The sequence below is a fragment of the Dermacentor silvarum genome, chromosome 8, assembly GCF_013339745.2.
Source record: "Dermacentor silvarum isolate Dsil-2018 chromosome 8, BIME_Dsil_1.4, whole genome shotgun sequence".
Classification (NCBI taxonomy): domain Eukaryota; kingdom Metazoa; phylum Arthropoda; class Arachnida; order Ixodida; family Ixodidae; genus Dermacentor; species Dermacentor silvarum.
The window spans coordinates 52,469,905-52,485,021 of record NC_051161.1 but is presented as its reverse complement, the minus strand read 5'-3'; the positions used below and the strand labels follow the sequence as shown (position 1 = coordinate 52,485,021).

General features: G+C 48.6%; 2 protein-coding genes across 4 annotated transcripts in view; one reads left to right on the top strand and one right to left on the bottom strand.

Annotated features, from left to right (window-relative positions):
• The window catches only part of LOC119461227 (zinc finger C2HC domain-containing protein 1A-like), a 40,622-nt gene extending 28,362 nt beyond the window's left edge, over window positions 1–12,260 (bottom strand). Inside the window, 2 exon segments of the mRNA XM_049672091.1 lie at window positions 164–219; window positions 11,819–12,260. Of these exon segments, the coding sequence (XP_049528048.1) occupies window positions 164–219; window positions 11,819–12,249 (487 nt within the window). The 5' untranslated portion in view covers window positions 12,250–12,260.
• The window catches only part of LOC119461226 (solute carrier organic anion transporter family member 3A1), a 269,245-nt gene continuing 255,538 nt past the window's right edge, over window positions 1,411–15,117 (top strand). For all 3 annotated transcript variants that reach the window (XM_049672088.1, XM_049672087.1, XM_049672086.1), the window contains exon 1: window positions 1,411–1,676. The gene's annotated coding sequence lies outside the window, so the exon portion shown is untranslated. The remainder of the gene's footprint in view (window positions 1,677–15,117) is intronic.

The window sequence follows — 15,117 nt, the reverse complement described above, 5'->3', positions numbered from 1 at the left end:
TTATATCAGTACCCCTCCCCTGTGATGCTAACATTACAAACCCAATATTATAGTATATACACAATAGTATATATAAATATGCACATTCTCACGAAGACTTCACCAGAAAGACTATACTTTGAAATATTGGCAATGTTGAGGTAATGAATCGCGATCAACTCACCCACATCCTCCATACTGCTGCTCGGCGTGTCGCTCACATGCTGCACAGTGAAACAGCTGCAAGAAGCAATGGGCACGAATTACTAACAGGATTACGTGTAGAGAGAGAGAAAGATTGGTTAGTCAACTGGCAGGCTTCAGGCACAACAGGATGACGCAGTAAAATGGTGCCACGCAGATCGATTTTTGACGTATCGAGATGCAAATCGCGCATTCCACCGGCAGAGCGGTATACTGCAGGCGAAGGAGTCGTGATCACGAAACGTAGCGTTATATGCGAAGTTCAGTCTCGGCCGAGCAGTGTTCGCAGCAATGCACATTAGTCAGGCAGCCGGCAAAGACAGGACAGCAGTTGACGAGCACGCGCGTTTGAGACAACGCAGTCGCTTTCATGCCAAGGCGAGGCCGAGGCGAGCGGAGACACATTAACGACCGCCAGAGAAAGCGCTCGAATTCTAGACGCCTGCCCATATAAGGGAAAGGATGGGCTATCCCACACAGTACCTCGGTTAGTCCACACCCAGCGAGCAAGTTGCCAAGCAGGCACACCAAACGCTGGCGACGGTACCACACCGGTTCTCAAGAGCCTGAAGAGTGCAAGCAAAATCCGTAGCGCACGCCGCAAACAATTCCTTTCGAGCAAATGCGTCCGCATCACCATGGCAACCGGAAGGCAGGCAACGGAAAACACCGCCGCGACGACGGCGTGATAGAGGGGATGGGTGGGAGGACCTTTTACCTTGCCAGTCGCGCGAAATACACGTTGCACATCGCTGCCACGCCAGCGCGAAAGCGACAAGAACTGGACCTATAGTGGACACTTACTCCCCGGTCCACCTGGCAGGAATTAGCCGCTCCCGAAATTTAGGTTAGGAAAACTAGTCCCGAAGAACGGTGCCGACGCACTCTCCGGGCGGCTGCCGCGTACGGAGACCGAGCGTGTTTTGTTTTTGTTGTCGGCGTATGCTTTCGACCGCCGTCGCTTTTCTTTCTAAGGAATTCTTGGTATGGCAGTGGAGACCACGCTAGAATTGTGGTAATCCAAAAATCAACCTAACAGCCGCTAGTTTCTTTTAAAATGCACGATCAAAATTTGTCCTATTCTCCGATTTTGATTTCTTGCGCTACTTGCATCCATCAGTAACAGTGATTTCGCATTTTCCAGAGATTCTAAGAGATGGCGGTACGATCGCAGTAATCCTTCTCTTTCTCTCCTAGATGGCAGCACCCGCCTTATGTGGCTTTTTCTTTTGGTCCGTCCGTGACCTCTCACCGTAAACAGAGAGCCTTTCCGTGCGTGAGAGGTTTTGTAACACGGGGTGAATGTGTGTGTGATGTGTGTGACTTGATTTGACAGTGAGCCCCGCGCTCTGGATCGGAACTCTGCTACTACGCTTTCCCTGTGCTAACGACGCAGCTAACGGACTCTGGGGTCGTGAAAAAAGCATCGAGGATTATCATCTGTCAGCGAAGCTCACTACGTTCGCAAGCGAAAAGGCTCCCTAAATCTGCAGGTATGTGATGGAATTTTTATTCTACCACTCGAGCAATCGCCAGCACCTAGCAGACTTCTCAAAGGCGTACTAGGAAGCGACTATCAATGAATCAGAGCCGAGTGACGCTATGTTTTGACGCCGCTTTGCCTACAAACAAAAGCACAGCTGGGCTGTTGCCGAGGCCCTGCTGGCCGCTCGCTATGGCTGTGATTCTAGGTCATTTACGTCGTGCGCCAGGACCTGCATCTTAGGAAGCTCTAGTTTAACTTCACTTTAGGCTTTTTGCATTGGTGATCTTGTCGTTTTGTGTTTTGTACTCCGTAAAAGTTGTCTTAACGCGAACCTGATTTTGATGTTGCGAGAATGCGCGCGCGTTTCGTTCTTGCGACCTTTGTGTTGGTCGTCTTCTCAGTCCTACGGTTGGCGAGCCCGAATTGCTGGTTTTGTTCAATATTCTATTGCACTCAGAGAAGGCACCCGTGCGGATAAACGCAGACGCATCTGTGAAGTGACAGATGTCACAGCGAAACGCAAGACCGTGACGTCTGGAGACTCAACATCAGGAGTTCCGACCACCGCATCTGACATGTCATCGTCTCGGAACAGCTGAGCAGCAGCCGCTATCGATTAGTTCTGTGGGTTTCGCTTTTATGAGGTGGCCGACGTGCTGACTAGAGGAAAATGCTTGGAACCACGAGAATTCTGGCGCCTGAATTTTTTTTTTTAATTGCCCGAAGGGCAGTGCGCGTTACGTTGCTACAAAATTTAGTTGTTTCTTGCATACATTTGGTCCCGGACAAATTAAAGTGAAGAAGAGGGGAGATTGTCTTGATTATTGCGAAACGTGTTAAAACCTAAGTGTGTTTCCGTGTGTATGTATGCATGTAGTGGTGGGAGAAGACAGTGTTTAAAGAAGACGTGTGTGTTTGTGTGAGCGCGCGTGCGCGGGGGGGGGGGGGGGGGGGGGGGGGGGGGGGGGGGGGTTGCGCAAGGTTGACGTGCTAACGTGTGGGGGGGGGGGGGGGGGGGTTGCGCAAGGTTGACGTGCTAACGTGTCCAGCAAGGTTGCAGGGTACCCACATCGTAATCATGCATTAGTTCATGTCAGACCATAAGCTGAATCACCCTTGTGATTTAGCTGCCTTTGCCGACGACTGCCATCCTTTCGTAATGCGCGCCGCGCATACGTGAACGAACGCGCTCGTACTATATCACCCGAAAAAAAAAAAAAAGTACGTTATATAGTAGAAGAAGGGAAAGGGCATATTGTAAGGATAATTACTCATGTGCGCCTAAACCATTCAAGTTAGTGGCGTGCCGCCCTGTTGACGTTAACGGACGTGTAACAAGGTTTTTATGTTCGTGCGTGCGCGCCCGAAGTGGTTTGTTCCCTAGAAAGCATGCGCAGGCGAAATTTCGCGTGGAATTTATGTATATGGTCTCTCCAGGCCTTTTGCTATTCCGTGTACTTGTCAGCTCGCGCTGACAAACGGACGCTTGCATTCAAATTCACACGACGCACGTTTCATTTTCCTGCTTCGCGATTCAGAAAAAAGAGTCGGTGACAGCCTGCGAATTCAGCGGCAAACATATCCAAAGAGAACTTGTATAATCTTGTATAGGTGCGCCAACCAATTACGCTAGCTCATTACCGTGACGTCATGGCGTCACCTTTCTGGGGGAGACATAGAGAACTATGGGAACGATGTTTCGGAGCGCGGAGGCGCTGCTGCGGTGCGGTTTTGGAGGCGGAGGTTGTCCCGAGATCTTGCACTGTCAACGAGTGCACTGGCGCCGAGCCGTGCTCCCTCAAGGGCTGCAGAAGATAGCTCCAACCTTTCCTTTCTCACAACGAACCACATAGTAACGAGTGGGGGTGATCGAACACCTTGGCGGCTTGGCCTTACCAACGCCTCCTAGATAGCACAAGGCCGATGCACTTCGATCCGTGACGTCATGCTACGCTTCCGAGTAAGCCGGTGCGATTTTGACGTCATCGCTTTCGTCACGCCGTGCTTGGCAGTGGAAATATCGGTCCAAGTAGCATGATGCCATAAAGAAGAGCGCACAGGTCTGCTATCTCGGAATGTGCTGGCGTGATGCACCGAGTCGTCATCATCATGCCTATATCCAACCGCAGGAAAAAGGCCTCTCCTACTAATATCCAGTTAGTCTATCCCATGCCTGCGGTATGGATCAGTCTCCGAGAGGAAACGGGTGTAGCCGATATCATAGTCGAAATGAAGTGGTTGGCCGGGCCGGTGTAATGTAGCGATTTATCACGTTCGATTCTATTCCTTTTTTTTTTTTATCATCCACCGCTCACGACCGGCCGATCCGTGTGAAAACGTAGGTAGAACGTCTTTCGGACCACTGGCGATGCTCGAAACGAAAAGGAAATTGGAATAGAGTAATTACATTATCGTGGCCCAAGTTAAGTAATTAATTCGTAATAACCGCTGGTCTACTACAAAAACAAAGTGGGTGCCAAAGGAATAAAAACGCAGTAGAGGACGGATGGTGCGTTGAAATTGGGACATTTGCAACGGTATCAGTAACTGATGCACTCGCGTGATACTGAACTGGGAGTGCGAATGGTGAACCGTGTGGGTGGGATACCAGGGCGATGTGGAATGGAAGGCACAGTCTGTTGTGTAACCTCGGCTTAAATCCATTATCTTTGTTAGTATTTGCTTGTGTTACCGGATGCCCGTGTGTTATCTACCATGATACGTTATGCTATCAGATCGTATAAACTCGTAAAGATTCTCCTACTAACTACATTAAAAGCATAGTGTCACGCGCGCACGGGCAAACGTAAACGCATCTCATTCGATAAACTGCGCAGCATGCGAGCGAATTGACCTTCGTGCTGCCTCTCGCTTGAACGCGAACTAAGCGGCGAGAGCACAGCGCACATGAAGCCATCAGCCCTCGGCGCACCTAGACTTTGTACCTATCGCAGATTGCTTTCAAGATAGGGATCGCTCAGCTGCGTCATACGCAGCCGCCGCCGGAGTATCCCCCCCCCCCCTCCCTCAAGCGCCCCTCGGTGTCGTGCGCGCGGTGGAAGACGGTGCTCTTCCTCCCCGCCTTCCTCCCTTGCGCGTTCCAGATCAAGCCACCACCCTCGGTTCATCATTGCACGCTTTCACCCCCACCTACAGCATACAGCGCTCGACCACGGTGTTACCGCACCTGGACTTCATACGGAACATCACGGCGACGACTACGGCGGAAACCGCGCCTGGAGTGTCCATATAATTGCTATTGCAATAATATTCGATGGACTGTGGTCGGGCGTACAGGGAGTAAGCGTCGTTATTGCGGATTTCGTTATAACGGAGAATGCGAATCCTTCACGGCAACCTGAGTTCTGTGCGCAAATCCCACGTCGCGCATCTCTCGAGCTGAATTAACGTATCCCGTTTTGCGATCGCTCTGGTAATGCGCGCATTTAAGTGTGACTAAAGCGAGACCAGAACAGGAATTGGCCTCCCTGGTGCAGTATTCAGCCGCTACTTCCCCTATGATTCCTGCAAATTGGACATCGCAGGGAGAAGGCCTTCGTCCTTCAGTGGACATAAATATAGGCTGATGATGATGATGATTATGAAAGCGAGACTATACATGCGTACGCGCGCGGCCGCACTTACGACGTAAACCTTCGTTCTTTTTAACTCGTAACTTTCTTTGCCCTATGAAAAAAAAAGGAAGATTGCCTTTTCATTTCCTCGACCTGTTACGGCTAAATTAACGAAAGTAGACTATTGAAATAACACTTTATCAGCCTAAACTAATTCACTGTTTCTCTTTGAATCCGCTAGGTGAAACACGCTTGATAGAATAGTTTACCAGTCTAAACTGATTTGATGTTTATGTTTAGTGTCCCTTTAAGAATTTTTTAACGACTCTTCTACAGGCTTTTGCATTGCTTTATACTTCTTTTCGTTCGCAAGATGGGGTCTGCTGACCAGACATGGTGCGCGCTCTCTCTCTCTCGCTCCTCTCTCTCTCTCTCTCACACCACACACCACACACACACACCCACACACACACCACACACACCACACACACACCACACACAGCACACACACACACACACACACACACACGACACACACACACACACACACACACCACACACACACACACACACACACACACACACACACACACACACACACACACCACACACCACACCACAACACACACCACAGCACACCACACACACACACACACACCACAACACACACCACCACACACACACACACACACACACACACACACACACACACACACACACACACACACAAAGGCGCAACCTATGCACGTGCCAGCAATTCTTTCATAAAGGAGGACGGCAGTTGGGCAAGTCCCCGGAATGAATCATTATAAAGTGATTCGCCTAGCTAATGAGGACAAAGTCAGTCCCTTTTAAGTTCCTAGCTTGTGTCTTGTCTCCGTTGATTTAACATGCAATGTTAAGTTCGGGTTTGAAAATTTGGCGTCATGGCCAGCTTAAAGCCTCTGTGTCTCTCTCCTCGTTACTGAGTATTGACGGCTAGGTATTGATGCTGAGTATTGACAGCGAAGCTCTTGCTTCGCTGCTCGCTTAGCGGAAACCCGCAGGCCGGAGCATTTTCACTGTGGCGCCAGCGAATGGTACACATGAGTGAGGGCTTTTGAGATCGTTCAGGAAACTGCTTTGAGGGGCAGTGTTCGCGGGTGCAGGAGAGTCTCACGACCCTCCAAGCTGCTCCGTTGCTTTTTTAATTCCTCTTGTCTTTCTCGTCGCTCTAGGTGCACCGCAAACAGCGCGGCAGTACAAACCCGGAAAAACACACAGAAGCTTTCTCGCTCCATAAATTTTTCACCGCGCTCACGCCGAACCTGTGTCAAAACACGACGGAGCACTGCCGACCAACCGGATCCAAAACGGGTTGTGGCGCCTAGTCGAACCGAATGAGAAAAGGAGAGCGATATATCAAGGAAAACACAAACTGGGCAATGCAACCGACCAATCATCGCTTCCGCACTTGCAGAATTCTCTTTTCTTACACGCTGGCGTCGTGCACGTTGCTCTGTCAACAGGGTCCTTCGGGCCACCAGTGCCAGCCGAGCGGGGGAATTCGCGAGGTGGTTCTCTTCAGTTTAAGTTTCTTTCTTTCTTTTTTCGTAAACTGCCGCGCTCTTCAGACACGCTTCGTCGGTTCCTTGGACCGAGGCCAAGCGTCGCTCGGCCGTGTGCACCCGCAGCCCGTCGTGAACTGTCGGCGAAGAGGCGTTGATCGACGTGTGCCGCGGTCCGATAGCCGGAGCGCGAACGTGGGACTCGCGCGGAAGGAGACCGGAATGTCGAGGTCTTCGCTGCGACGGAATGACTCAGACTGCGGTGGTGCTTTTTTCGAAAGCTCTGCATTTTCAGTTTACCGAGTATATTAATAGGGTATATATGGCTTCTACAAGTGCGCTATACAGTCGTTACACCACAAGACAGTGAAGGATTTTTACGTTCGAGTGGCCTATTGGAGAGACTGTAGTTCTCGTGGACGTTCACAACCTTCCCTATGTTTTTTTTTTTTTTTTTCGTTTCCTTTCTTTTTCTCTCTGCTGTTCTTTCCGTCTTTGAGTTCCCCTTACCCTTCCCCCACTGCAGGGTAGCAAACCAGAATCTTGTCCGGTTAACCTCCCTGCCTTTCCCATCCTGTTATATATATATATATATATATATATATATATATATATATATATCTATACAAGAATGCGCGCGCGCTTTTCGGGCTACTACTAGACTTTTCTTTCTTTCCCATGGGCTCCCATATGTAATATTATAATGAAATGAATGGGCGTAAATAATGCCATATGTAATATGATAATGATAAGTGGGCTGTCTGTGGCTTTCATGAATGAACCTCTTCTTTCTCTCTCTCGCAGGCCTTCATCTCTCGTAGGGTCTCCAGGTGCGGCATAGGCCCATCAAGTCCATAAGCTATTCAATTTAATCTCAGCAGACTTTCTATTGAAGACCACACGAAGTCAATGGAAACAGCAGCGAATTTATAATGATTTCTGTCACAATGGAAAATTATAAGAGAATGTGTGTCCAGTAGGAGAAGCGATTTTTCGGGCGACAAAAATGGAGAGGGGGTCGAAGGGAAGGAGGAACTAATTGTCCATCCTGTAATTAATGGCGCTTAATTTGATGCTTCAGTTCCTAGGGGCCTCGATGCCAGCGCCGCCGTCAGGGTGGTGCCAACCTTTCTGTGGCTTTCAGTGGTATTTCTACCTCAGCCGCATTGACAAGCTATCTTTCTCTCGTTGTTTTCTCCCCCGGGACCCAGAGCGACGTAGCCCTCTAGAGGCAACAACTGCACAGCTTGTACCGCACCGTGCAAAATTCTCTCTCTCACGGGCGAACTTCAGGATCTAGCCGCCAGGTGCGGCGCCTCAGGCCCTGGTAAGCGAAACATTGTGATTTCGCAGGAGATATTCAGACATAGCTGATTTTTTATTCAATTTAGCGTGGTGATCGTCTCATTCGTGCATTCCCGACTTTCTATTGAAGACCACACGAAGTCAATATTTCTTCGAAACGTGTGAAGCGAGGTAATACAGCAGCAATTTATAATGATGGGTTTCTGTCATCAATGTACTTAGAAAATGTAAGATCGAATGTGTGTCCAGTAGCTAATCTGAGAAGCGATTTTTCGGGCTACAATGAAATGTTCTGGCCATCGAGGGGGTCGAAGGGAGCTGAGGAGGAAGTAATGGGGCCTACCTTGCGAATTAATTTTTTTATCTCGGGGGGTACATATCTCTTTCATGATTGATTGTCAGACATTATAAGTAATTTGTGCAGGGTGAGAGTAAGTGTTACATCTTGCACTAACTAAACCTTATTTTCCTCAGTTATTTTTAGCTTAATCCTTCAGCACACAGTTTTTGGGCAAAAGAAGCAAAAATAGCGTAGATATCGTCAAATAATTCTGACCCTGCATCCTGTAAAGGAGGCGGACTTAAACCAAAATACAACAGCGAAAAAGAAAAAGTTCCACACACAGGGGGTCGCAAACCTTATATACCAAGCATCGAAGCGCAAAAAAAAAAAAATAGTGTATTTCAAACATACACACGGCATATTAATGTGATTGAATTAGGCAACTTGGGGCATGTTCCCGGCGCCATACATTTACGTCTTCGACCTTGAAGTGGGTAAAATGCTGGGACACCGATAAAAAAAATCCTCATCAAGGCAAAGCACTTGGAAGCGCGCCGCGGTAACACTTTATCGCAGCGTAGCTTCAGCTCGTGTGACACAATATGGAGGCGCCGCGCTGCTTGACTAGTTCCGAAAGGTAATTAATAAGCTAACTGTTCCGACATGACAGGTTCGAACAAAATCTTAAACTAAGAAAAACACAACAGAGAAGAAGTGGCACAGTAATAATGAAATAATTACTAAGAAGAAAGAAGCAACTATTAATTTAAATAAAGCTTTTGATTCATTGTGGGAACTTTTTAACCCAGATCCTCGTGAATGTCTGCTGACGAACTATGGCGTGTGTGTTCCTTCTTTAAACATAGACATTGTATCTATCTATCTGGCCATGACGTCACGTTCGTTGACGTGACGTTCGTCACGTTGACGTCACGTTCGTTTACGTGACGTCAATAGCCATCTGTCTGAATGACTTAGCCATAGTTAAGAAACTAACAGGCTGGCACCGCGTGTGTTGCTTTGTCAACAGGGTGCTTCAGGTCAGCTCTGCAACCAAGCGAGAATGCGCGAGGTCACGTGGTTGTCTTCGGTTTACATTTTTAAATAAATACATTACACTTGCCTCAAGTTACCCCTCACACTGGAACTATTTTTCGCTGAGGAAGCGAAACTGAAAAGCTGAAAAGAACGTGAAGGTGTGCACGGACTCGAAGCGTGGTGACGTCATAGTATATATATATAATGAACGAGAAGAAAGGGAACCGAGGGGTCCGATTATTATTAATCATATTATTAGCCAACAAACAATAACACCAAGGAAAACATAGGGGAAATTAGGCCTAGGTTTGCGAGTGGTGGCGCTGGCTAACACTCCCAGGGTTAGTTCTAGTTGTAAAACATAAATACCCCGGAAAGTGGATGTGAAAACGACGCCGCGGTAGCTCAATGGTTAGAGCATCGCACGCGTAATGCGAAGATTAAAATTAAAATTATGGGGTTTTACGTGCCAAAACCACGATCTGGTTATGAGGCACGCCGTAGTGGGGGACTCCGGAAATTTGGGCCACCTGGGGTTCTTTAACGTGCACCTAAATCTAAGTACACGGGTGTTTTCGCATTTAGCCCCCATCGAAATGCGGCCGCCGTGGCCGGGATTCGATCCCGCGACCTCGTGCTCAGCAGCCCAACACCATAGCCACTGCGTAATGCGAAGACGTGGGTTCGTTCCCCACCTGAGGTCAGTTGTTTTTTCATCCATTTTTAGTAATTTATTTCTTTAATTCAGTTAGTAAGTACAAGTAATTTCCCCTATGTTTTCCTTGGTGTCATTGTTTGTTGGCTTCTTATGATATGATTAATAAAAATCGGGCCCCTCGGTTCCCTTTCTTCTGTATATATATATATATATATATATATATATATATATATATATATATATATATATATATATATATATATATATATATATATATATTGACGTGAGGTCACTTCGAAGGGTCGTATATACAGGCATCTCGTACGTGTTCCACTAGAAAGCGATTTTACACTCTTGACAGGTATTCGCGGTGCGGGAGATCGGTTTCGTTTTATGAATCGGCCTTATTCTCGAGGCGTCTCGGCATCGTTATATAGAGCCTCGATCTTTTTTACGTGGCCTGGTTCCCGTCTTTCTTTCCAGGTTGATGTGTGGTCATTGAACTACGCAGAGCATGGGCCGCGTTAAAGTGACAGCAGGCGCTTTCTTTTTCTTCTTTTTTTCTTATCTTTCCGTCAGCGTGAACGAGTTCAGTATTATGCTTTCCGCTCCGAAATGACGCCCGCAAACGTGCGCGTAAGCAGGAAAAACTATGGTGGCCATGCATGGAGAAGGGAGCCGAGATCTTGGCATCCTCGTCAGCATCATCAAGAGCCGTCGGTTCTCGCCTGTCGTCTTCGGATGACCGCGTTCGGGACTCGCGTTTCTTTGCGTTGATATGTATGCATTTACATTTGTGTAGTGATCAAAATAAAACGAGCACTCGCCTAAGGTTGAAAGAAAAAAGGAATGTAATTTACGTTTCGGGGCCGCTACGGGTCTCCTTTGTTCACAGTGAAGAGCAACGCGAGAGGGTCCGACTATTTAATTGTTGAATAAATAATCGGACACTCTAGCATAGCTATTCTGAGCTGTAGGGGACCGTAGCGGCCCCCAGTTAGTAAGCTTGAGTGAGTGAGTTGGGTGGAATTGTAAATGTTGGCATCTATTGTGTCCCCGTAAACAATAAATTGTTCGGTAATTAACAGTGGACATGAGATGATATGAAAAGCGTTCCGGCATGATGAAGCACTAACGTAAACTATTTTTTTTTATTTCGATCATTGGCGAGTGCTTGTTTTATTTTGATCATGCACCACCCTCACCTGACGAGTTTTCGTCGAACATTAGACTACATTTGTAGATGGTGGCCACCCGACTGTGTACCGGGGTATATACAACTGTAATCGAACACGAATGGGACCGCCTAACTTGCATTCAAGATAGTGTACTTGTCCTTCCTTTTGCGCTGAAATCGTGGGAGCAGAAATGTACAATCTCTTCAAGTAGTGAGGGCTGGGAGTATCGATCGTTTGAAATAGAAAGGCCGCTTTAAGCGCATACATAAAGTACGCAGGAAATGATGTCGCTACTAACTGTACCTACATGTCATCGTATAAGGTGTAAGTACAAACTGTACCTACACGTAGGGACGGAAGAGGTTATCCTGTGGTTATACCGTGCGAGACCATCCTTCAGCGTCCCTCGAGCGTGAAACGTCTCACTCGAGGTAACGAAATAAGCCGACTCCGCTAACGCTGTACGGTTACGTGTTCTATCGACTCATAACTATAGCGACCTCAGTGAGCGTCCACGGAGGAAGCTCGACGGCCCGTCCAAAACGAGAGATATGCGTCCGCGTACCTTTCTTGGGCGTCGACGCCCCGACGATCCGTGCCGTGATGAGACCACTTCGTCGCGATGCCACTGCTGACGTTGTGTTTTTCGTCGTGTCGACGATGTGGCGGCGGAGCCTGTCGAGAGAAACTCGAGTTGTGCGGAGAAACAACGACGACCTCGCTGGCGCGCTGGTGCAGTGGCTGGTGCAAGGGTGGTGCGAGCAGTCCGGATGCCGTTGCAAGGCGAACGCGCGCGCTGACAGCATTGCACCTCTGTTCTTTGAAGAAGTCCTCCGCGAGTGCTCCCGGACTGTATACCAAGTCTGTTGTGAGTAGGTATACCACACCACTGTGCTGCGTGAAGGCGTTCTTCTTCGCTCCGACGAGTTTTCGCGCGGTAGGGGTTCCGGCTTCGGTCGAGCGTGGAGACAACTTCGCCACCGTCACACCGTGCATAATGCATACGAAATAGGCGAGCGGCTTGTTGCCCTGAAGGAGGGGAGGAGTGGGTGGGTTCTATTTTTAAATGCAACGCCCACGCACGGCAGCGTGTATCCGTGTGTAAACAGTTGGAGCATATGCAGCGTTCACTATATGTGTTTTCAGTGACACAGTATCCGGATGCGGTTGCGACAGAGTGGCATATACAGTATATGCGGGGTACATGCTTTCATTTGACAGTATACGCGGAGGCGGTTGGGACAGCGACGCGTGCTCAGTGACAGTGTATGCTTTCAGTATGTTCTTGCAGTGACCGTATACGCTGATGTGGTCGCGATAGGTGATAGTGTACGGCGATCAGTATATATGCTTTCTGTGACAGTATGCATCCGGATACGGTCACGTTCCCCGCTCTGCATAATTGCATTGATGTGCAGCATATGTAGAATCGTTTCTTGCAGGTGCGGTGCGGTTTCTCTGAAAACAGGGTGGAAGGAGTCTTTCCAAGTGTCGCATTCCTTTCGGTGCGCTGAATTACTTGCGTCGTGAGGCGCATGCGCCGCAGCGACGTACGGGTTCGTATGTTGGCGCATCGCAGCTTCTTCGGTATACGCCACGCCCCTTCGCGGTGGGAAGCGTTGACTGGAATTCTCGTCGAAAGCATGTTATAGTATGCCGGTTTATATACGGCGATCGCGTTTGATGATTCCGTCATTGCACGAATCGACTAATCGGTGAATTAGTATGTCGGCCCGTCTGTATGGATTACTGAGTGGTCGACCGATCCACTGGCTGATTGATTTCTTTACATTCGAAATCAACATTTAGGCTCGTATATGAAGGAACGATTCCGGTAGAATTTTGGCCCCCTGTGACTCTTAAACGCATGACGCAATTTTTGAACGCACCACTTCGTGCAGGATGGTGGGGAGGGCGTTGGATCCAGTATACACGTCTGCAAAGGGCGCTGCTGTAGTCGGGTGTCGAACCCGTGTCCTCGTACTCGGCAGCAGAGTGCCACAGCATCCTTGAACGAGTGTCGTGACTTAGTACACGAGGACCAATGCCTCGTGGTGTGCTTTCTAAGACGTCGGTCAGCTGATGCCTTCGCGCGCGAGTGAGCGCTTATTTTATCAAAAACACGTGGCTGGGGGCGCCTTTGACTCGTGCGGCACGGTCAGATCATGAAGCTATCGAGGCGTTTTCTTCGAGATTGCATAAAAAAAAAAGTCCTCGCTCCCGAAAAGCGACGTCTGATTAGATTAGCGAGTCGAGCTGGGTGCGACGCGACGCTGCGGTGCCGTGCCCTCTTGTCAGCATGGCGTTGGCACGGTGCCTCCGAATCAGTGGTTCGCTTTCGCCGTTTCGCGAGAAGGAGGCGGGCAGGCAGTTGGCGACCGTGGCGGCTGATTAAAAGGGATCGCGAAGGAGAAGCGCCGTATTCGGTGACATAGAGTTTCATATAATCACTAGAGGGAACTGTGTGGCGCCTTGACCTGCGAGCACGGCGGTTCAGCCAGCGTGCGAATGATGGGCATGTAGTACATGGATTTGCCTAAACTTCGTTCTTCTGGCTTTCAAAACGGCTTCGTGACTTCGCAAAGTGGTCATTTTTGAGGAAGTACTGCGTTATAAATAATTCAATAAGCATTTTTAAATTGTCCGACGGCAGGATTCGAACACCGGACTTCTATAATAGCACAGAAGCCCGATATTGACACCATCACGCCACGGACGCACGAACAAGCGTAACCACTGCAAATTACCAGCGATTATGCGGGCTAGCAGAGTCTTACTACCTTCTGCATTAAAAAAAAAGAATAAATTGTTTTCAATTTCAGTCAAACTTAGGCCCAGATAAAGCGTGATAAACGAAGCCGCAGGAGCGTCTGAATCCACAAGCACGAAGATCAGACAAATCCATGTACTACCCATCATTCCCATGGTGGCGCCGCCTCCCATTTGAGCGTTTTATTCTTTCATAAAGTTGTTGTTCTTCCCATGGTGGCTGAACGATCGCAACGCCAGAGTTCCCTCTAGTAATGATTGTAGGAAACTCTATGGTCAGTGCGTGGCCTCCGCGATCAGCTCGCGGAGGCCATGGTCGGTGGCAACCTAAGAGCGCAGTGGCAAATGTATCGCTGTCCAACTTGGAGAGAATCTGCATAGACGCGCCGGCCAATTACGTTCGTTCGTTTACGTGACGTCAATGCGGAAGCGAACTTCTTTCCGTGTTGTCGTATCTCGCGGGAGCTACGTTTCGGATCGCGGAAACAGATATGGCGGGTGCAGTACGCTTTTTGTGCGCGGAGTTTGTGCTGAATTCTTAATTAAAAGTTAAAGTTAATGAAAGTCTGGAGTTTAGGTGCCAAAAACTGACGGTGTGATTATGAGGCACGTAGTATAGTTGGGGGCTCCGCAATAACTTTGACTATACCTGTGGTTCTTTAACGGTGTGCGTGAGTCTAAGTGCATGTTTGCATCATCCGTGTGGCCCTATAGAGGGTCGTATAGGAGCGGCATCACGGAACGTTCGCTTTGAGACCAAGCACGCCTGCAGCCTGCCTCCGGCGGTCCTCGTTACGCCAGCATTGTGTCCTTGAAACTTGGTCAGTTCAGCCTTCGGCTCATTTAGAAGTTGAGCTTTACCAATAACAAGTTTAGACCAGAGCAGACGCTGTCGTAATCAGTGACGTCATCGGTGACCTATAGTACGGGAATTTCGAGGTGGTGTCGCCACTAGTCCTTCCTTTTTTTTGCACGTCTTCTGGCTTTTCAACCCTGTTTTCACGGTATGAGTGGCTTTTCTTTTTTGTAGTTTAGTCGGGTACTTTAGTATTGCACATCTCAAACAATTTTTCTCCTCGGTTTCCCTTTAAATTG